The sequence below is a fragment of the Conger conger genome, chromosome 3, assembly GCF_963514075.1.
Source record: "Conger conger chromosome 3, fConCon1.1, whole genome shotgun sequence".
Taxonomy (NCBI): Eukaryota; Metazoa; Chordata; class Actinopteri; order Anguilliformes; family Congridae; genus Conger; species Conger conger.
The window spans coordinates 12,939,990-12,961,336 of record NC_083762.1 but is presented as its reverse complement, the minus strand read 5'-3'; the positions used below and the strand labels follow the sequence as shown (position 1 = coordinate 12,961,336).

The window sequence follows — 21,347 nt, the reverse complement described above, 5'->3', positions numbered from 1 at the left end:
TTTGCACTTGTGTCTGTTGCTATAGTGACAGTTGTTTTTAACCAATAAACATGCTTCTCATGTGCTGCTAAAATATTGTCCATATTTTATATTGTTCAGGTGGGAATTCAAACAAAATGAACTCCAGCATGCTATTCAAGAAGTTAAGTGTCTTACCACTCCACACACACACACACACAAGCTCCATAATGTTTGGGAGACATTAATTCATATGTGAAACAAAACATAATTGTGATTGAAATGTCCACGTTGTTCATTTATTCTCAAATCAACATCAAGCTTTCAAAGTGTGATTCACTATAATGTGTAACGGTAGCCCACAGTAGGCTAATACTGAATATCCCCATAAAGCACAGATGTAACATGTCGTCGTGCTCATTCATTTCTGTTAGTGAACAATACAAGTCATACCTATGCTGACTTGGTACCAAGGAGGTAAAAGATCAGAATCAAAAAAATATATAAAAAAACTATCATGCAAGACATGTTGCTGAGTGAAGGCTCAATTTTATGGAAGGGACTTGCAGACAAAATTGAGATGAAAATGTATTAGTAATGTAAATGAGTAAAATGGCAATGTAATTCTATATGCCCCACTCATATATGTATATATTATTTTTTCAAATTAAATCATTATTCAATAATGGCATTTACACTTTCAAGTACTATTCACATTTCATATAAGCAGAGACTACCATGCTTTGTGAGTAGCTTTATTCAAATTATAATGCCAACTGGAAAACTATTTCCAGAACTGCATCATCATGCAATCACAAAACAATACTTCGAATGTATACGCAGTTATATGAATGACCCACATCTCTATTCCTTACATCTCATCTGGTACAGACACACAGAGCCTCAGAAATGCTGGGAGTATCCAAACCCGTTTATTTTCCGCTCCATGGCGGAACCTTGGAAAGACAGTAACAGTATCTAGAGGAAAGGAATGCTCTGAGCACTGAGAACAATGCAGAGGAGTGTGCCAGTGCTCAAGTGTGGAATGTGCGTTGTCATCGGCTACAGCGGACAGAGTGTAGCCGTGGCGACGTGGCGTAGGGTACGGACGCCTCAGTGGTGGAAGAGGCGCAGCTTGGTGTGCGCGAGGCTGATGCCCAGCTCGTTGCAGGCATCGATGACCACCTGGTCGGCAGTAGACCCCGCAGGTGCGGCAATGTACTCCACCCCACTCTGGAAACACAAACCAGGAATCGATCATGAGCCGAGTAAGTGAATCACAGAATGAGAATCGATCACTGAGTAAGTGAATCACAGAACGAGAACGGCACACTAACCCACACAGTGAATCGCAGAATGAGAATCGATCGATCACGGAGTCTGTGAAATTAAGTATATTGCCAGAATACACTTATTAAAACAAACCTTTAGAGGCTTGCTTTTAATCAAACCTTTGCTTCTGAATTCTGTTAATGTCTTTTTGCTGTAGTTTAGGTCTAGGCACTGCTTTTGCCTTTTCGTGTCCTTATCTTTTTCTGACCTTACCTACTTTTCATTCATGTGTCAGTTTTCTGTCCACTGTTGGGGTTTTAACCGTGTGTGAAGTACCTTTGAGGCGTTTGGCGAGTGCCGGGTGTGGGTACCTGTTTGGCTCGCTCCACGTTGTCTCGGAAGGGGAAGAACGCGTCGGAGCTCAGAGCCACGGCCTGCAGGGAGCTGATCCAGTTCCGGCGCTCCGTTTCGGAGAGCGGTTCCGGGACCTCCTCAAACAGCCCCTTCCACACAGCCAAATCCGCACCCTGGGACAGTCACGTGACCAGGACAGAGCAGTGAGAACAGCAAACATCCCACTTTCGCAAAAACTGATGTACTTTGATGGGGACTGACACTTAGGGAGATGGTATGGAGACCTACACATTGGGCTCGGACAGTATGTGTATGTGTACAGTATGTGAGTGTGTATGAAGTATGTGTGTGTGTATGTGTGTCTGAGTACGAGTGTGTGCAAGTTAGTGTGTATGTATGTGTGTGAGTATGAGTGTGTGAGAGTTAGTGTGTATGTATGTGTGAGTATGAGTATGGGTGTGTGAGAGTTAGTGTGTGTGTATGTGTGTGTGTGAGTTAGTGTGTATGTGTGTGTGAGTTAGTGTGTATGTATGTGTGTGAGTATGAGTGTGTGAGAGTTAGTGTGTATGTATGTGTGAGTATGAGTATGGGTGTGTGAGAGTTAGTGTGTGTGTATGTGTGTGTGTGAGTTAGTGTGTATGTGTGTGTGAGTTAGTGTGCATGTATGTGTGTGGGAGTTAGTGTGCATGTGTGTGAGTATGAGTATGGGTGTGTGTGAGTTAGCGTGTATGTGTGTGTGTGTGTGTGTGTGTGTGTGTGTGTGTGTGTGTGTGTGAGAGAGTTAGTGTGTATGTGTGTGCGAGTTAAGAGTGCGTACGTGTGGTCATTACCTCTCCGATGGTCCCGCTCACATACTGGTCGATGCCGTTGGCCATTTCCGCCCGCTTCACGCCGCTCCTGAACTTCATGGACAGCACTCCGGGATGGTGTCTCAGCCACCAGTTATCCGCCTTGTCTCCAGCCAATCGCGTGCAGTGGATCCGCGACTGCTGCCCCGCCCCAATACCAATGACCTGGACACAGAGTAAAAGCAAGTAAGCCCAAATGTGAACAGACCTGGGTGAAATACGCTATTTTTTCCACCCCATTTTTTGACCGCCTGGTCCACAGTCAAACCCCCCTCTCCCCTTTCCAACGTTACCTGGCCATCTTTGGCGTAGCACACAGAGTTGGACTGGGTGTACTTGAGGGCGATGGTCGCCACGGTGAGGTCACGCAACGCATTCTCCGACAGCTGTAAAACAAGCAGGGGTCAAAGGTCACTGCTACGGCACCAACACCGTATAAGTGCGTTTTTGAAAAATCTATCAATGCCGTGGCGTTGAAGATGGCAAGTCATTTTACTCCTATTAAAATACAAATAAGTAATCCTGTGCTTGATTAATCATTGGTGGGCGCCGCACTTTTTAATTTGTTTGGAAGGCCGATGAACAATTTTTTATAAACAAAGCGCAAGGTCAAAGGCACATTGTGCGAAGAGTTAACCAATTAAACACGGCGATCCACAGCGACCCGCAGACCCCTCCCCGTTCCCAGCTCCGTATACTGGCCTTCCCCTTGGTGACGATGTTGCTGAAGAGCGCCTTGTCTACGACGGCCCCGTTCCTCTTCTGCTTCAGGCGCAGGCCGAACAGCACTCGCACCTCACTGTCGTCAGGCTCGTACTCTGGGTCCATCTGACAGACACGGGGAGGCCATTACTACTGAGCAGAGCGCGTACACACACTCAGTCACTCACACACACACCACTTTAAAACAGCTACCTCCTTCACTTAACAAGTCCGCTTGTTTGCAGAGTTGACTAGTTTCCTCACCGCCTTCTGTGCAGTTTTAGTCCTTTTCAAATCAGACTCCTTGTCCTTTTATTAAATCCAATTTGACTATCTGAGGAGATCTGAACTACCGCAATGCAGCATATACTGCACAACACGGATCCAAAATCACCAACTAATTTTAATGCGTTGAAAAATAATTAGAAAAGTCCAGAAAATTAAAAATAACTTTTTAAAACTAGCTTGCAGTGGCTATTTTCCAGCCAACTTGTGTGAGGAAATCACAGCAATATCTTTCAAAATAAATGTATACAGAAATTGTCAAAAACTGAGAATAAGTTGAGTAATTCCACTTAAAAGCTTATTTTGCGGAATAACTTGTGTTAATCTATATATGCTGTAATAAAAACCCCTAGCACGAGATAAACAACAGTATTCCAGCAGAAATGAGCATTACCTACCTACAGGCAGCTATGCTAACCTGCTTTAACCTGGAGCGGCCCAAACTGCTTCTCACCAGTACCTTCTCTTCGTCCATGACATGTGAGATGTAAAAACAGCAGCAGTGCTGTTCACCTCACCTGGAGGACACAATAGTTGCCGTTTTTCTTCTTGGAGAGAATTTTCAGCGCTTCTTCTTGGTAACCGGGAGCGATGATCCCATCGGAGACCTGAGAATGAGTCAAATCAGGCCTCAGTTACCCCAAAGCGTCCTAAGCTTTAACAACCACACACAGCAGAAACTAAGAGAACCTAACACATCGGGAATGAAGAGTTTGGAGCACTGAACTTTTTGGGACTCCGAAAGTGACATTGAAATACATCCATTTTGCTCAATTAAATACTGATTTCAGTTCAGTTTCTTTTGAGTCATAATAAACAAATAATCGTTGAGGTTACTTGCTTATCTGTCACTGATGGGGCAAGTTTTTTTAATTTATTCCATTGTGATGTATTGCACCGAAGGAATGTAAGAAAGAGTGAAAAGTGTGACATTTCTTGCTCTCCCCTACAATCAAACAACCAGCAACAGGTTAAACCTGTAGAACAGCCAAATCAGAAGCAAATCCGTGTAGGTTCGGCACTCTCTGCCTACCCCCACTAAACGTACCTCTCTGGAGATGATCCTGGCGGTGGAAACGTCACAGACGTCAGACAGGGCGATAAAGTCACCAAATGAGGACATCCTGTCAGCACCTGGGATGGAGGGGGGGCCGATTAAAAAAAAAAAAAAACACCTGCGTCTACAATTAGGACCGCTTCGGCTGAGAGGAGAGCCGCCAACTCACAGCGAAGACACAGACGGCCAAAATATTTTCATCTGCCGTGATTCGGGCATTCAAAGTAATTACTCAACAGCTTCTTCTGAATTCTGAATCAGAATTCCTGCCACAGACAGGCATACAGCTTTTGAAGAACACAGATTCCAATGCAAATCATGGAGAGAAGTACGAAAGGGAAAAGTGGAAATTGCAGTGAGCGATACAGTAATACCCCGGGGCTGCCCAACCATGTTCCTGGAGATCTACCATCCTGTAGGTTTTCATTTTTGTGAGTGGGACTGAACCCAGTGGAAAGTATCTCCAGGCACCCCCGTAGCCAGCTGTAGTCATTTCCCCTCGTAGGCTGACATTTTGCATCGTGTGTGTACATGAACACGATTTTATTTTGCGAACAAAAATGTTTTGACATCCCTCAGCTGACAGATCAATTAGGCTAATGTTAGAGCATAGCCTAGGCAGAACGGTCAATAAATCTGAGCGAATTCTCAATAGGCCCTATAGTGGTATCGATCCACCAAATAAGACAATTCTTCCTCAGTGATAAGTGACTGTGTTTCTATCACATCCGATCGTCGGATGGAAAAAAGTAAACAAAAAAACAAAAAAAGAAGAAATGTAAATCTAGAAAATAAACCTGCTCTACTTGTGCTTCTGGACCTCAGTTCAAATATTTGCCCTGTCTCCAGGAACAGGGTTTGGCAGCCCTGTTCTAGCTGTTGAATGAGGTATGCTTTGTTAAGGTTGGAGTGAAAACCTACAGGACAGCCGAGGAAAAAAAAAAAAATAATAATAATAATAATTAAAAATGATAATAATAATAATAAATGAATGAATGAAGGGAGAGAAGTTGCCTCTTGCTCTGGCGTAAGCAGTGGCCAGTGGGGTGAGGTCCTGCAGAAGATCATTCACCATGCAGACCTTCGCCTCCTCCTCACTCAGCGGAACAGCAACAGCGGCACCTAGTGGACACAGTTATAATTCACTGCCCTCGCAAATAAACTGTGCTGTAATGCTGTGGAGCATTACATTACATGACATTATTGGCATTTGGCAGACGCTCTTATCCAGAGCGACGTACAGTTGAATAGACTAAGCACGAGACAATCCTCCCCTGGAGCAATTCAGGGTTAAGGGCCTTGCTCAAGGGCCAACGGCTTTGTTAAGGGCCTTGCTCAACGGCTGTGTGGATCTTATTGTGGCTACACCGGGATTAGAACCACTGACCTTGCGTGTCCCAGTCATTTACCTTAACCACTACGCTACAGGCCCCCCCCGGAGCACTGTGATCAATTGTGATAATGCAAGTCTTGTAGTGGTAACATAAATAGACCTTAATTTTCCCCAAACATGGGATTTAGGAGTAGACCAGGGGTACACAACAAGGGCAGATCCATTTCAGAATTTTGTGCCATTGTGCCAGTTACCATTGTAATTTAATTAGCTCAATCATATCTCAATCTGATGTTTGTATAAGTACCAGGAGCCGTCGCAGCCTGTAAGTGTATGAAAGGTTTTACTGTGCTCAAGCACAGGAGTGAACAAGTGCAGTTTATTGTGCTGACAGAAAACTAAAACGAAGAAAACTGGTTGGAATAAAAACCAGCACAGGACAGTGCAGCCCTACAATAGACTTTGCTACTGCTGGAAACAACATGTATAACCCTGAACAAGGGCCCTGGAAACACGTACATAGGTTTCTAAACATCCACAGATACTACAATGAAAAGTGCTTAATTGATCCATTTAAAGGCTTCCATTTTAACTCCTCCAATAAGATGTGGGTTGGACGATGAGAGCCTAAAATGGCCGCCTCGCGCCTCACCTGCTGGGCTCACGTGCTTGAAGGAGGTGGCGGCGGGCAAGCCCAGTGCGTGCTTCAGCTCCCGCACCAGCTGCCAGCCGTTCAGGGCGTCGCACAGGTTGATGAAGCCGGGTGCCCCGTTCACCACTGCGGTGAAGAAGATGAAGATATACTTTAAAGATTTTTTATTTGTCCTCTACATATACTAGCTACATCGGAGCAGTGGGCTGCAACCATGCGGCAACGGGGGAGCAGTGTGGGTTTAAGGGCCTTGCTCAAGGGGTACCTTTGAGGGGAAGGGTGGGGCGCAAGGTGTAGATCTGGGCAGGGGCCTGGTGGGGGTTCATGCCGTACCGCAGGGGGAGCTGGGATACCCCTCCACTGTACTCCCGGCGGAAGTAATCGGAGATGGCCTCGTCATACTGGGCGGTGTGAGTGAAAGCCTGAGGGACACAAACAGGACTTTTCTAATCCAAGCTACCAAACACCAGGGGGTGCAACACCAAACACCAGGGGGGTGTAACACCAAACACCAAACACCAGGGGGTGTAACACCAAACACCAGGGGGTGTAACACCAAACACCAAACACCAGGGGGTGTAACACCAAACACCAGGGGGGAGTAACACCAAACACCAGGGGGGAGTAACACCAAACACCAAACACCAGGGGGGTGTAACACCAAACACCAAACACCAGGGGGGTGTAACACCAAACACCAAACACCAGGGGGGTGTAACACCAAACGCCGAACACCAGGGGGGTGTAACACCAAACGCCGAACACCAGGGGGGTGTAACACCGAACACCAGGGGGGTGTAACACCGAACACCAGGGGGGTGTAACACCAAACACCAGGCGGGTGTAACACCAAACACCAGGCGGGTGTAACACCAAGCAGAGCTACTGAGTTGGTCGGATAAGTGCACCCTGGAGTAAACCCTGGACCAGGGACAGAGTTGCCAGGACTAGATTAAAATGCCCAAGGGGCGCTGAAAACTTGCATAGAAAATACGCAACCAAAGCTAGTGGTAGGGAAGGAGGGGGAGACGGCAAACTGGAGGGGTAAATAATGGCTCAAGTACCATAATCTGCAACTGCTCCTCTCTCAACTGTGCTGCCCAGCTGACAGACCAAAGAGGATCCGCTTTTCTGTGACCGTGGACTAGCTAGATAACAGCCCAATTTTCTACCCACACCGAAATCTAAAACGTATTCCAATTTAGCGTGACAACAATGATCCTGGCAACCTAGAGCATGGACAAACCTAGAGCAAAATTACAAAACAGTCTTGCTTTTATTTTACTCAGTGCAGTTACCCAGCTAACTCAGTAATCCTGCTTAGTGATACAGACCCCTGATCCTTTCAGATTTTAACTGCATTCAGTGTGGAAAAACACATCCTCCGTTTGCACAATAGCAATCTCCTCTTTGAGCTGATCCTATGAAAAATAACCATTTATGAAAAATAACCTGTAGCGTAGTGGTTAAGGTGCATGACTGGGACCCGAAAGGTCGGTGATTCAAATCCCGGTGTAGGCACAATAAGACCCGCACAGCCGTTGGGCCCTTGAGCAAGGCCCTTAACCCTGCATTGCTCCAGGGGAGGATTGTCTCCTGCTTAGTCTAATCAACTGTACGTCGCTCTGGATAAGAGCGTCTGCCAAGTGCCATTAATGTAATGTAATGTGTGCCACCCCCCTCTGGACCTGCCCGAAACATCACACCACAAAAAAAAGGGCAACTTGGGCTTCCTCACTCGCCCAAAACTAAGAGATGCTCTGCCCCAGCAAATGGCCATCACAGAGTAAAGTAATTTTACAGAAGCACATTTCTCTAAGTTTTGTTTATAAAATATATACTGATTCTTTACTTTTCTCTGTTCACTTTGGTTACATCTATTGTTAGCCATTGTTAGGTTTTTTTTTTATGTGTTCCATTGTAAAGAACTATACAAACAAACCTGCTTATTATTACAACCATCAGTACTACAACTACTGTTATTACTCCATAAAGATAGTGGAGTTAAAGAACAGCAAACAGGACTGGAACACAGACAGAACAGGTTGAACTTTATACACCAATGATGTCACAACACTTAACCTGCTGGACTCTACCTCGACTGCGTCTCTGAAGCAAACAGGCGCCATTGACTAAGCTTCTATCAACAGAACGGATCCTCTAAGTAATCGCAGACTTATTTATTCAGTCGTGGAAACCGCCTCTGTGACTTCAGAAAACATGCTACGAGGCCCAGAGGTGCATTCTTAGGTGTGGGGAAACACAAATTAAATTTAAATTGTAGCACTGGGAATTTAAAATCCTTGGAAAAGTCACTGGTGGTCTTCTTGGCATGAAACACAATAAACATTTTGCGAATTTAATTTGTTTGAAAATGCTTTCCCAGAAAACGCTGTTTTTATGGAAAATGGCTAAAAAATTAAAAAACTCACTGAAAGATTAACTGTGGATGTATTTTCAGAGAGCAGCCCAGAGCTATTTTTCAGTGTGTTTATTTACTGGCCTTGATTAACAATCACTTACATCAGAATCAGTTTTACTGCTAAGTATATTTAGTACCAAGCATTTGACCTTGTGGAGTGGTGCCGACAGCAGACAGACTAAATTAACAGACAAGATATCTGTGGAGGTCTTTTCTCGGTTGATGATTTATCAACTGACTGCTGGCCCAGGAGATGAGGCAAAGGGGGTCAGCAGTTCTAAACCTGCTCTGTCCACAGCATTGATGAATCTATACACGCATTTTAACAAGGAAACAAGAAGATTTAAACCTAGACCACTGTTTGAATGACATGCAGAAAAGGCAATGCATGTTTAATGTATGTTTAATGAAAAGAGGTCCTTTAAATTAGCTTTGAAGGGTTAATAACTTACCATACCATTTTACCATACCATTTTCATGAAACGCAGGGAGTATATCGGTGACTTTCAGGGCCAAGGTTAAATGAGCACACTGCAGTTGTCATGGTTACATTCAAGGCCAGGAATGCAGGAGTAGGCCCTCACTGTTCCAGTAACACAGTGTCACAGTTAAATGGAATCCTGTTGTTGCCATAGTAGCCTTTCAGCATGAGGTTACTGAATGCAGCAGTTGCTACGGTTACCTTCAGTGCCAGGGTTTTGCGAGTGTCCAGTGTGGTGTCCTTGTCGGACCCCTCCATCTCCGCAGCAATGAGGTCATAGTCGTCAGGGTCACACACGACGGTCACCCGAGCGTGGTTCTTTGCTGCCGCGCGAAGGAGAGTCACGCCACCTTGAAAAAGACAGACTCTTCACTCAATACTTTGAGAGACAGGCTAGAAATCAGGAACTGGATGCCAGTGTAGTCCAGACCACCGTTGAGCGGCTGAAGTTTAGTTTCTCATGCAGGGAAGAGTTACCGGAGAGCCAAAGAGGAACAACAGCAGGAGGGGCAGAAGAACTACGGCAAGTTCTCCAGTATGTTTGGAACAGCCCATCAGGCCATTTTCTTATAAAACCGCAGGTCACCTAAGAGAACTGAAGAGCCATTTTAAAGGTGGTCACAGCAAATACTGATTTCATTAAGCTTTACTGCCCTTCATAGAATTTTTTTTATTTTGAAATCATCTTCACTCTCTTTTTTGTTTGTTTTATTATTATAATATATATATATATATTTTTTTTTTACATGTGCCTAAGACTTTGGCACAGTATTGCATATACAGTGGTCAGCACACATGCTAAACTAGTCAGAGGACTGGCAGCACACAGAGAGTATAGACACTTGGAGCACCACTTGGGTTCTCCTAAAAGTGGCTAGCCTCCCGACTGGGGTTAACAGGGCCTAGATGTACATCTCCGTGACAACAAGGACGTCAAAGACGCTGTGGGTAGCCCTTCATCACAGCGTCACATCAACCCACTCACCGATATCAATCTTTTCCACAGCATCCGCCACCGTCACGTTCGGGGAAGAGATGGTCTTCACAAACGGGTACAGGTTACACACAACCACCCTGGTCAAACAACACAGCAAGTGAGGTGTCAGTGTGTCACAGTCCTTAAGACATTGAGACAAATAAAGAAAGCATATTCTTGAAACAGTACGCTGATCAGCTCAAATCAGTTCCAAATCAGTCTAAACCCACATGCGGATGTGTAGCAGACCTGGATCAAATGCCTCATCGTTTAGGATTCAAATACTTGTATATGCTTTACGGAGCTTGTCTGGTGTATTGGCACGTATGAAATACCCTGAAAAAGTGCAAACTCTGCCTTCTGGCCCTCTTGGTTGGTTCGATTGCACCAGGCAAGATCAAATCGAACACAGAAAACTATTTGAATCCAAAACAATTACACATTTGACCGAGGTCTGATCTGCAGCAGAAAGTAATTCCCTCAGTGTTTGGTGCAGAGCAGAGGCAGTCAGGTGACGTCAGGGAAAACAAAAATGGGCTAGTCATTCACTGCTCATTTTAGAGTCCACATGCATTTCATTTAAAATGATCCCAGACCTTCACACACCGGGGAGCTCACACACGCTGTAGACTTAGATATAGCAGCAGGCTCTTCATTATCTAGATTACATTAGACATGCATGATGCTCCTTACAATTCAGGCATTTAACTGTATCACTGCTAATCTAACTCATACCTCCGCTAGGTCACATGGGGTTTCATTTGGAGCGCTCATTCACAAATTAAACTTCTGAAAATTAATGTGGGGCTAAAACAAATGACAAACTGTGAAACCATGTATGATGTCAACAGTAAGCCTTTGAAGAGTAGGGTTTTTTTTTGTTTTTTTCTTCTTCAAAATTCTCAGTCCGAGTTCTATAACTCCACTGCTTTCATTACCAGTACTAATTGTTACATCAGCATTAGAGCATTCAGTTAAGAACATTCTTGTGGCATATTTGCAATCTCACACATTAGCGGGATAAAAGGAAGGAGATGAAGAGTGCCCTCGTTCTCCTCACCTGACCAGACTGAAGCCGAGTTTCTCCATGTCAGCGTTATCGGAGGGGGCGTGTCGGGCCAGAATTCCCCCGTGGACCGCAGGGTGCAAAGTCTTAACTCGACCCCCCAACATCTCTGGAAAACCTGTCAATTCTGACACATCCCTAAGGAGCAGAGTGCCAGAAAGCCATTATATGTGTGAGAGCACACACTCACCAGCAAGCCTTCAATCTGACACAGATATTCCTTTTGTGTGAAATTTGATGTCCTGACAGTGACGACTGTGAATCCAGGTGTACACTCACATGCACACAGTGGACGGAAACTGCAGCTTAGTCCAACATTGATTACTGCACTATTCATTATTGACAATACGCCTGGCAAACAGTCGACTCAATCGACTGGCAAGAAAGCGGGAGGAGGCTGCGATCGATGAATATAGTTTTTAACTCTTGCAGTGAAAGTTTTAAAAACTGAATAGATGAAAGAAGAGAGATGTGTACCTAACGGATAGCCCGGCATCCCGGAGCGCTTTGGCGGTGCCCCCAGAGGCAACGAGGGACAGCCCCACAGACACCAAACGCTTGGCAAACTCGAGTAGACCCGTTTTATCGGACACACTCAGTAGTGCTGTATGAGAAACAATACAAAAACAAAGGCAGTAACATCAATTGTCATGCATAATTTGCTAATCTGAAACATGTTATGAACTAAAAGCTAAATTACACGGGTAGCACGGCCAGTATTGTCTAATCGAAACCACCTGCACCTCCATCTGCATAAAACCAACGGGCCATGTAAAAGTGGTGATATTATGTAGCATCTGAATCGGCCAAGTGTGACAGACTCAGCAAGTCAGCACGGCCAAAAACAGCACGTTTGCAACATACTTTCAACAAATATGACTAACTAGCTACAGCAAAGATAAGGCGATTCTGAAAACGAAGAAAGTGTACAATTTGTCCCCGAATAGCAAAAATGTTATTTCTGAAGATAAAACGGCATGTGAGTAGCCTACTTTATACATCACCACAGTAACTTAGTTCCGGGGTCTGAGCCAACGTGTGTGCAGAAAGAATATGACAACTCTGGAACGAATAATTAACTCAAAATTTTACCAAAACACACCGGTAACAATGTTCACTTTCTATAGCATTTAAAAACGAGAGCTAACGTTATCGCACGACCTTTCCCGCGGAAATCAGTGTCTCTATTATTTTAACAGAAGATGACTTTGCGAGAAAATATAGCCTGCAGTAGCTCATGTCATACAGAAATGTACTCGTGCATCTACGGCGCTGATGCTTGCTAACCAGCTAGCATTTTAGCTTGCATAAAGTGAAGTTGATCGAGACCCCAGTGTCACTATTCGCACGATCCTAGTGTAACATTTGATGATGCAGGTCGCATAAGATAACGTTAACATATCACCAGAAAAGTTTACTAGAAGGCAGGCTAAAGAACTAACGTTCCACGAAAACATCATAGCACGTGTTCTGATTTCTAATACACGTATAAAATGACATAGTAGATACATTCAAGAAGTAATACAAATTGAAAACTAGCTACCAATTTCAGCACAAGCCATTATGCAGAAGTCTCCAGTTGCTTGAAGCCTTCTTAAAAAAAGGTTTCTCCGACAAAGTGAAAACACGTGGGTGGCTGTGTGTGTATTGCGCAAAAGTTTTATATTACAAATTGCATGATGGGAAGTTCAGGATTTTGATTACCGCCCTGTCTTCCACAATTCCCACTTATCCGCAAACTTTTGGATGCTGGGAGGTGAAGTCCACATCGACCGCCACCTGTATGAGCGCCATTTGACTTTTTTTTTTGGCCACGATATGACAAATTTAAAGCTTTGAAAATGTAGTAGCGATTTTCTAGGCTGTTTATTATTATCAACTGTAGGTTATATCTTGCTCGTCGGTTATGATCAGCCCGCAAAAATACAGAGTTGAACATTGCCACTAAGAACAAACTCAAAAATGAAGAAAATGGTGGATTCTCGTTACTTTCATTCTGTTTTCTGGCACCGAACCCATTCTGCAAGAAAATAGACCCCACTACTTCCGCCATTATATACTGCTCGGTTATCACTGGAATCCTGTGTCTACATTTTTTTAAAGCCTACGAAGCGTTGTGAAGACAAAATGAGAGAGAAACTGGGATTGCGGGTTGTGCGAGGGGAAAACTTTGAAATGCATTCAACTGCGCTTTAAAAAAAAATCGACTCTGAAATGCACAAGCTTATTTTGCACACGGGTGTCGTGCATCTCGAGGTATTACATTTTGATTTGATTTGTTTTGATATCTTTATTTCGAACATGTAAAATAGTAACAAAACAGAAACAGTAGTTCAAAACAGATGACCTTAAGCTTAAACCTATGTACATGTGTTGAAAGGAGTAGGAAGAAGTAGCACTTATGTACTCCTACCCCTTTCAATAAAACATGCTTATATGTCAAATATCAAGTAGGTTACAGAAGTGGTTCAGTGTGGAGAGGGTAGCCTGCACATCCTCTCCTTCGCCCTTGCGGCTGAATATCCTACGATGTCGACGACTCAGCTCTCCTCCGCACCTTTTCATGCTTTGTTATATTTACATTGTTCCAGAATTTGTGAGGTTACGTAGCTACATTCATTATCATAAAAATAGCTTTCACATCAGTTTACTCCGATGAGCTGGTTCGTGCCTTGCATGGCAGCCAATCGCCGTTGGTGTGTGAGTGTGTGTGTGAATGAGAAGCATCAATTGTACAGCGCTTTGGAAAAAGGCGCTATAGACATGCAGACCATTTACCAAGTGGAGTTGGTTGCTCAAGTGCACTGAATGCAGGCTGCCACCAGAGGGCGCACTGACATCAATTTATTCTCACTCAGTTTGCCATGATCCAGCGGTCATATTTCAATGAATAACACAGACAAATCCAATACAATATTGGTAATGTAATGTGTAATTATGTATATTGTATGGATGAATATTTTCTTTTGAGGAGGTATTGAGTGTGCTGTACATCAAGGCACTAAACTACTGTATCATGATTAAGTTGTACTGTGCATTTTGCCATTATCATAGACTGTTGTCAAGTGTGTACAGTGTCTGTGTACCCATTGAGACCATGTTCAATGCAGTGGTCTTCCAGAAAATGACAGGCACATTTGCCTTTACTCTACCACATCATACTGTTTATATGAACATGAACATTGTTTTTTACAGAATCTTTGCAAATTAATAAATACAAGCCCAGTGATTCCACCCATGAACAGAATTTCATTGGAAAAGAACACACACTGGACAAGATGAACCTTTCTGTTTTCTCTATTTTTATAAATAACTTTAATACAAGGAACGAGGACATTTGACTGGGAGACAAATGGGAACTGCATCAAAGCACACAGTATGCTTTCCCAGGTAATACAGTGAATGATCAGTATTCAGATAATTACTGATGTGCAGGACTCCTTTAGTTTATCTGGTGAATTTAAGCAAGTAATGCATTTATTTTTTCAGTTCCATAGATATCAGGACCATAGATATTACCATTGTTTTGATAAAATGAGAAAATGTACCACTTTCTTTCAAATGTATAGTTCAAAGTAAAAAACAAAACAAATCAGTTCAAATTATATTTGGTCCTGGTCCTCCTGTCATCTGTGTCACAATGTCCCAGCAGCTGACAATGTTCCAAACTGAGGCAAAAATGCAGTCTCTCTCCAGTGAATGGTCCTGTTCTTTTAAGAAGACCAAGGGCCTCCTCCCTGGTTCATTCCCATGCTTCGACACATCCTGGAGCTACAGATTCATCCCCCTCTCCTCAGAACTGCATACTCTAGCTCCATTTATGAGGACATTCCAGATTACCTGCTAGTGTAATACCTGAACTGTTACCATCTCAACCTATAGGCCAGTGGAGGATGGGCATCCCCAAATAGCCGGGTTCCTCTCAACATTTCTTCCCATCTGAGAGCTTTGAGGGGGTTTTTAGGGAGTTGTTTACCTCATAGGCTATTTGGGGGCTTAGGGCTGATGTGTTATATTCCCTTCTGTGTTACTCTGTAAAGTATCTTTGGGACAGTGCTGTGAAAAGCACTCTACAAATAAAATTGAACTGAACTGAGCTGAACTCACAACTCCACCACAATCCTCCTGCCCCCCCTGGCCTCCCCCATCCCCCCCTCAGAGTAAGGGTTGCGGGGGCAGTAGCGGAGGTCGTCCGGGGGCCGCAGGAAGTCTGGAGAGCGGGACGGCGAGCGCACATCTCTCACGGCGATGGCACACTTCCGCCGCCTGTCGTGTCCTTCCTCCTCTTCCTCCTCCTCCTCCTCTTCCTCGTCAGTGTGTCCAGGTCCGTGGGTTTGTCTGTGCGTGCTCAGAGTCTCCGACGCGGCCTGGTCTTTAGCCTTGCGGCTACGCTTCCACTTCATCCTCCGGTTCTGGAACCAGATCTTCACCTGCACAGGGATGGCAAAACGTCATTCAGTGTCAACATTACATTACATTACATTATTGGCATTTGGCAGACGCTCTTATCCAGAGCGACATACAACAAAGTGCATACCCATAACCAGGGCTAAGTGCGCAGAAAGACCCTAGAGGGAAGTACAATTTCAATTGCTACCCGTACAACAGAGATAAGGACCAGGGCCTATTTATATATATATATATTTTTTTGAACAAACAAACGAATGAACAAACAACAAAGCAAAAGTGACCAAACTTAACTATCCAAATACTGCTTACCTAGCCAACTAAAAATACCAAAATACCACAAAGTAAATCACAAAGACAACAATTAAGGATCACAGGGAGGTAGGGAGGGATGGGAACAGGACAGGATGTTCAGAGTGGATGGGCCTGTCCTTTACAGCAGCCGCCTCCAAGTCACGGTCGAACAGTGTAAATGCACCTCCACCCAAACACACGCACACACAAACATGCACGCACGCACACACTCTGTCCTCGCTATGTACACTGTAAATAACATGACGTGTATTAATAATCATCCTCAGATATGGTGCTCAAAAGCCCTGGGTCTGGTTCCCCTGCTCTGGGAGACCCGAGGAAGGTCAGGTCTCCCAGACAGGACTGAAATGTTGTCCTTCTACTAGTGCGCATATCACAAATTAAAAGGTGGGTTTACAATCGTGGGGAGGGCGGGCAGACTCCCCCCCACCCCCCTTATGCCGGGGCCGGGGCTCACCTGGGTCTCGGTGAGCATCAGAGAGCTGGCCACCTCGAAGCGCTTGGGGCGCGACAGGTACTTGTTGAGTTTGAATTGGTTCTCCAGCTCCAGGAGCTGTTGACTGGTGAAGGCAGTTCGAGGCCTGCGACACTTTCCCATGAACCCTGCCTGGGGACCAGCTGGAGGGGAAACAAAAAAACAGATCAGATAAGAGGCATAAATCAGAGCTGGCCAACCCTGTTCCTCTACTCTCCTGTAGGTTTTCACTCCCTCACAGCTGGAGTCAACTGCACTCGTAAATCGCTTTGGATTAAAACCGATGAGAAAAATGTAAATGTAAAATGCCAACCGTCTCTGTTACATGCAGCACAATTTCAGATGGTGGTTCTCTTTGAAGAGTGACAGCAGGTTGCCATATATGCAATAAGGGTCAGAGAATGCCACACAAGCTAAGGCGGTGTGTTGTCATAACTCATAAATACATTGTATTTTACAGACCAGGCTTTGCTTGACCTTTGGCTCGACAGTCAGGAACATCATGCGTATTTGTAAAACTGGGTGGTTTTTTTAGAAAATGGAGATTAGGCTACTGCAAATTTACAATGAATCTTCATGAGCCGCTCAGCATATATAAACCGCTGGTCTGTTGAAGAGACCAAATATGATTTTTATTTTATTTTATTTTTTATGTTTTCTTTTGTGGAACAATTTTATTTTGTTCTAATTTCCACGGTCTTCTATTTCAAGAAGGAATTAAAGGATTCATATACTATAGGTTTTTCTACTCTTCGACAGGTTACCGGATTAAAGTGTTCGCAAATGTATTCAGCAGGCTACACTATCAGTTGCTCAGTTACTTACACATGTATTCGAGCACGCGTGGCATCATCCCAGTGCCGATCCAGTGGTCCAGCGGCAAGAAGCCAGACATTCCCGCTATCATATGGTGTTCCCGTGTTGCCTGCATAAGGTGCGCGAATCCTGGGTAGAATGGATGCTGGATGTCTCCGTGGGCGGTTACGGGGTACAGATGTGGTGAGTACATCGCCCCATGAGGCGCCAGGCCTTCGCGTGGATGGTTCTGCAAACCTGATTTGAGGTCAAGTTCGGTCGATAGCTGACCGGCGCCAGGAGTCCCGTGAGGCGATGGAATCCCCGGGCGCCTGCATGACACGGGGCTGACGACGGGGCTGTCAGGGTTCAGTCTTGGAGAGAGCTCCCTTTTCCACTGCGATTCATCCGCCAGTAGAGCATCAATTCTAAAGTTTTTAGATTTCTCCATAGCAGCGCCCAGACAGTTGTAATTCCCTCCGTGGTTTGTAGAATAGTCACTCACGCAAAATATCTCGCATGTATAACTATGCTAGCCTTTACTTGATTAAAAAATGAGCGCCAAGTCAAAACAATCTGCCTTGCACCTGTAGTTTATTGACGATACTTTCACGATATGGCTGTAAATAGCCCACAGCTCCTCCCAAAAAAATAGTTTCAAAACACATTCATAAATGGTTATATCCTCCAGTTGAGAAACGAGCTGGCAAGTGTTCAACGTAAGAAGGTGTTTTTGTCATCTAGCTATGTGCAATGGCACACTCGCAAATTTCTCAACCCACTGGTTAGGACGTTCTGTTCATTTTGCGGTATCGTGAACATATTTATTGTACTACGCGTGTATGCTAACTCTAATTTGCCCAGTTTAGCATCCAGGTCCTTGAGGGCATATGACAACTTCATCCGCTTCGTCGATTCTTTAAACGTCGCTCTGTTATTCCCCTCCCCTTCGCATTGTCCGTGCCTTGATTGGTTGGTCTATCGACCTGTCCCCTTGAGACATTTTCAATTAAATAATTACGCATCTGCTCCCCTTGCTAAACGCCAGGCAATTCAGCCAGGCCATTAACGACCCCCTTTTAAATTCACACAAACATGAATGCCCGGTCCTCAATTAGAATTAGAATTAACTTAAATTATATTTCGCATAAATAATAAACGAATGCAGTAGTCTAGCCGATTTATCGGCCCTTATACAGAAAAAAAAATCCCTCACTTCTACAGTACATGACTATACGTCATCTTCATTAGATAGATTGTATTGTGTTAAAAAAACAAAAAACATATTGTGAGAGATGAGAGAGACTATGAGAGCTGAGGTTTGCGTTTTTCTTTTTCTTTTTTGCAACAAGCTACATATAAGCTATTATTGGATCTTTAAATGTAGTCTCGACCTATTTAATAAATGGCACCTGAGAACGATTACAGTCATGCAATTAGGTTTTTATTTGACTGGATACAAATTGTGTGGCCCCAAACAACTGCACCAAGTGTTTTGAACCACAAAGCCCACTTTTCTTAGATTGCACCACTCTTTCAGTGATAAATGTTTCCCGGTGCATCTCACTACATAGCGCGAGATCAGGCTGCAGCTTTTACCAACAGTTAAAGGTCTGCTAGCATATTGCATATTTCTCAATTTAAATGACTTGCAGAACGCGTTGCACAAATCAACCAAAAAATATTGTAAATAAATAAACAGCCTATCAGCTGTTACGCCCAAAGAAAAACATGAAAAGGTATACCCCTAGAGCAGGGGTCGGCAACCCTGGTCCTGGAGAGCCGCAGGGTGTGCTGGTTTTTGTTTTCGCCTTAATACCAGCAACTGATTCATACCCAAGAAACCAGGTGAGGCGAGTTAACTGTGTAATCCACTGCTTTAATCGATCAGTTAAGTGCTGAGTAACGACAAAAGCCAGCACACCCTGCGGCTCTCCAGGACCAGGGTTGCCGACCCCTGCCCTAGAGTTTCACACATCGACTCAGAGCGGGTCACTGCATACACGGTTCAAATGCAGTCACACAGCTAACGAGCGTCTCGTTCCCTCACCTCACTGAGGTGCGCGCACAGGTCGTCCCCCGGTGAGGTCTCGCCTTGTACCATAAAGTCAAATGTTTATCAGTTCATTCTCAGGCCGTAAACTTTAGTGCCCATAAGAGTCGTAAGAAGATGAAAGAGTTCGCCGTCAATTACGGGTACATTTTTCACCCATTATCACAGTGTTTAGCCGATCTGCTGCTAATTACTGATTGACTTTCCAAGGGCTCAGTTTTTGTTCTACTAATCTTTGTCCAAGTCATCATGTTATTTACACACAGTCTGGTGCAGAGTAGCTGCCCTGGGAACTGCATTTTGGCCTTCGCAGGACGCAACCATCAAATGCAAATTGACAATAACTTGTTATGCTTTGTACTTTATTGTACGTCGATCTGGATAAGAGCTTTTGCTAAATGACTATAGTGTAATCTATAATGTTCTGTAAAGTATCTTTTGTCAAGTCAGCTATACAGTACATTTGCTTTGAAATTAAATTAAATTGAAATGTCCTCATCTGTTTATGCCATATTCACTGATATTCAGCCACACCCTTTGACACTTAGAGGTATCAAACTCAGTGCCCTGTGTATGCTGGTTTTTATTCCACCCTCAGATCTTGATTATGTACAGTAATTAGCTCAATTATCTGCTGAATTTGGGCTGTAGGTTTGCACATTAGGTGAAATGTGTTATTTGTGTTAACAACTGTTGTTCATATTCTGTGTTTTAATTCAGTTAAATGCATAATGATTAATAGGAATCAATTACACGGCCCAGCGTCTCCATGGGAATGTATTTGGAAATGTTTGATAATCTAATTCAGTTGAAACAGAGATAATTTGTGATGATAGATTGGATCTCCATTGATGAGTTTAGGGGGTCCTTGTAAGTTCCAGCCTGTGGACAGTGAAGACAAAGGATCCCCCAGGAAATGCATTGTTGACACTTTGTATACAGATAAGCATTAACAATGTTTACCTCATATTGGTGCATTCCTTGTTAACTTAACTTTTATTGATATTGTTACTCTGGTATAGTAAATTTGATCTTATTTCTGATCATTTCGCAGTGGACCTTGGCTTCAACTTATTTGACAGGTAGAATGAACATGTTGATTGTTGGGTATCGTTACGTAAATGTACTATTGTACTATAGATGTGTTATTTAAGGCACAATGTTAAATATTGTTAAATATTCGCACCCTGGTTATCCCTGATTATGGGTATGCACTTTGCACATCGCTCTGGATAAGAGCGTCTGTAAAATGCCATTAATGTAATGTAATGTAAATCACAAGCATGTTGACATAAAGTACTAGATAAGGTCTTTAAAAAAATAATGGAAAATACTACTTGAAATTGTTCCCACTAAAAGGAAGTGAATTAAGGTGATGTAAAGGTATTGTAAGGTCAAATTAATTAACTATCTATACAAATAAATATTGCCAATGCTGGATAAAGCTGACTTATTTTCATGTTGCTGATGTTTTTTCTCTTAAAGAACACCAATTCAACTGAGGCCAATTCAACTGACCTTCCAGACAAACACAACCCACTGGGAGGTTTATGAGACTTTTAAAGAGAATTTTACAACATTGCAAGTCACTGTCCTGCACAAGAGACCCATTGTGTGTGGCTGCACTGATCACAGGTAATCACTCCTTATCAAAGAGCATAATTACTCTCACCCAGCTATCCACCATCTTTAAACTGCACATAATCTCTTCTCCGCGTCATAAAAACTCAATTCAAACAGTAGAATGAGCAAACCGATTCAACTCTCTAATGTTCTGATTGAACTTTGTTCTCAGAAACCATATTAAATGTTTTTACATTTGTATATTCAGTATTTGTATATGTTTGTGGCTGTGTGTGTGTGAGAGTATGAGAGAGAGAGAGGGAGAGAGAGGTT

The 21,347-nt window shown here is 43.7% G+C and overlaps 2 protein-coding genes and 1 long non-coding RNA gene across 3 annotated transcripts; 1 reads left to right on the top strand and 2 right to left on the bottom strand.

Moving 5' to 3' along the window:
- Positions 1 to 868: 868 nt before the first annotated feature.
- On the bottom strand, positions 869 to 13,108 carry atic (5-aminoimidazole-4-carboxamide ribonucleotide formyltransferase/IMP cyclohydrolase). The gene is made up of 15 exons (XM_061235606.1): positions 12,950 to 13,108; positions 11,884 to 12,010; positions 11,401 to 11,544; positions 10,350 to 10,438; positions 9,566 to 9,714; positions 6,727 to 6,883; positions 6,462 to 6,587; positions 5,491 to 5,598; positions 4,468 to 4,553; positions 3,938 to 4,027; positions 3,135 to 3,260; positions 2,726 to 2,818; positions 2,415 to 2,597; positions 1,602 to 1,757; positions 869 to 1,191 (listed from the first exon to the last, which is right to left on the bottom strand). Exons 1-15 carry the CDS (start codon positions 12,966 to 12,968, stop codon positions 1,072 to 1,074), a joined length of 1,773 nt encoding a protein of 590 aa, XP_061091590.1. The 5' UTR covers positions 12,969 to 13,108; the 3' UTR covers positions 869 to 1,071.
- Positions 13,109 to 14,691: 1,583 nt separating this feature from the next.
- LOC133124653 (motor neuron and pancreas homeobox 1-like) lies at positions 14,692 to 18,355 on the bottom strand. The gene is made up of 3 exons (XM_061236037.1): positions 17,429 to 18,355; positions 16,586 to 16,746; positions 14,692 to 15,836 (listed from the first exon to the last, which is right to left on the bottom strand). Exons 1-3 carry the CDS (start codon positions 17,847 to 17,849, stop codon positions 15,510 to 15,512), a joined length of 909 nt encoding a protein of 302 aa, XP_061092021.1. The 5' UTR covers positions 17,850 to 18,355; the 3' UTR covers positions 14,692 to 15,509.
- A 999-nt stretch (positions 18,356 to 19,354) lies between these two features.
- LOC133124654 (uncharacterized) lies at positions 19,355 to 21,080 on the top strand. Its single transcript, XR_009708335.1, has 3 exons — positions 19,355 to 19,594; positions 20,506 to 20,533; positions 20,937 to 21,080. It is a non-coding gene; the product is annotated as an uncharacterized LOC133124654 (long non-coding RNA).
- The last annotated feature ends 267 nt before the right edge of the window (positions 21,081 to 21,347 follow it).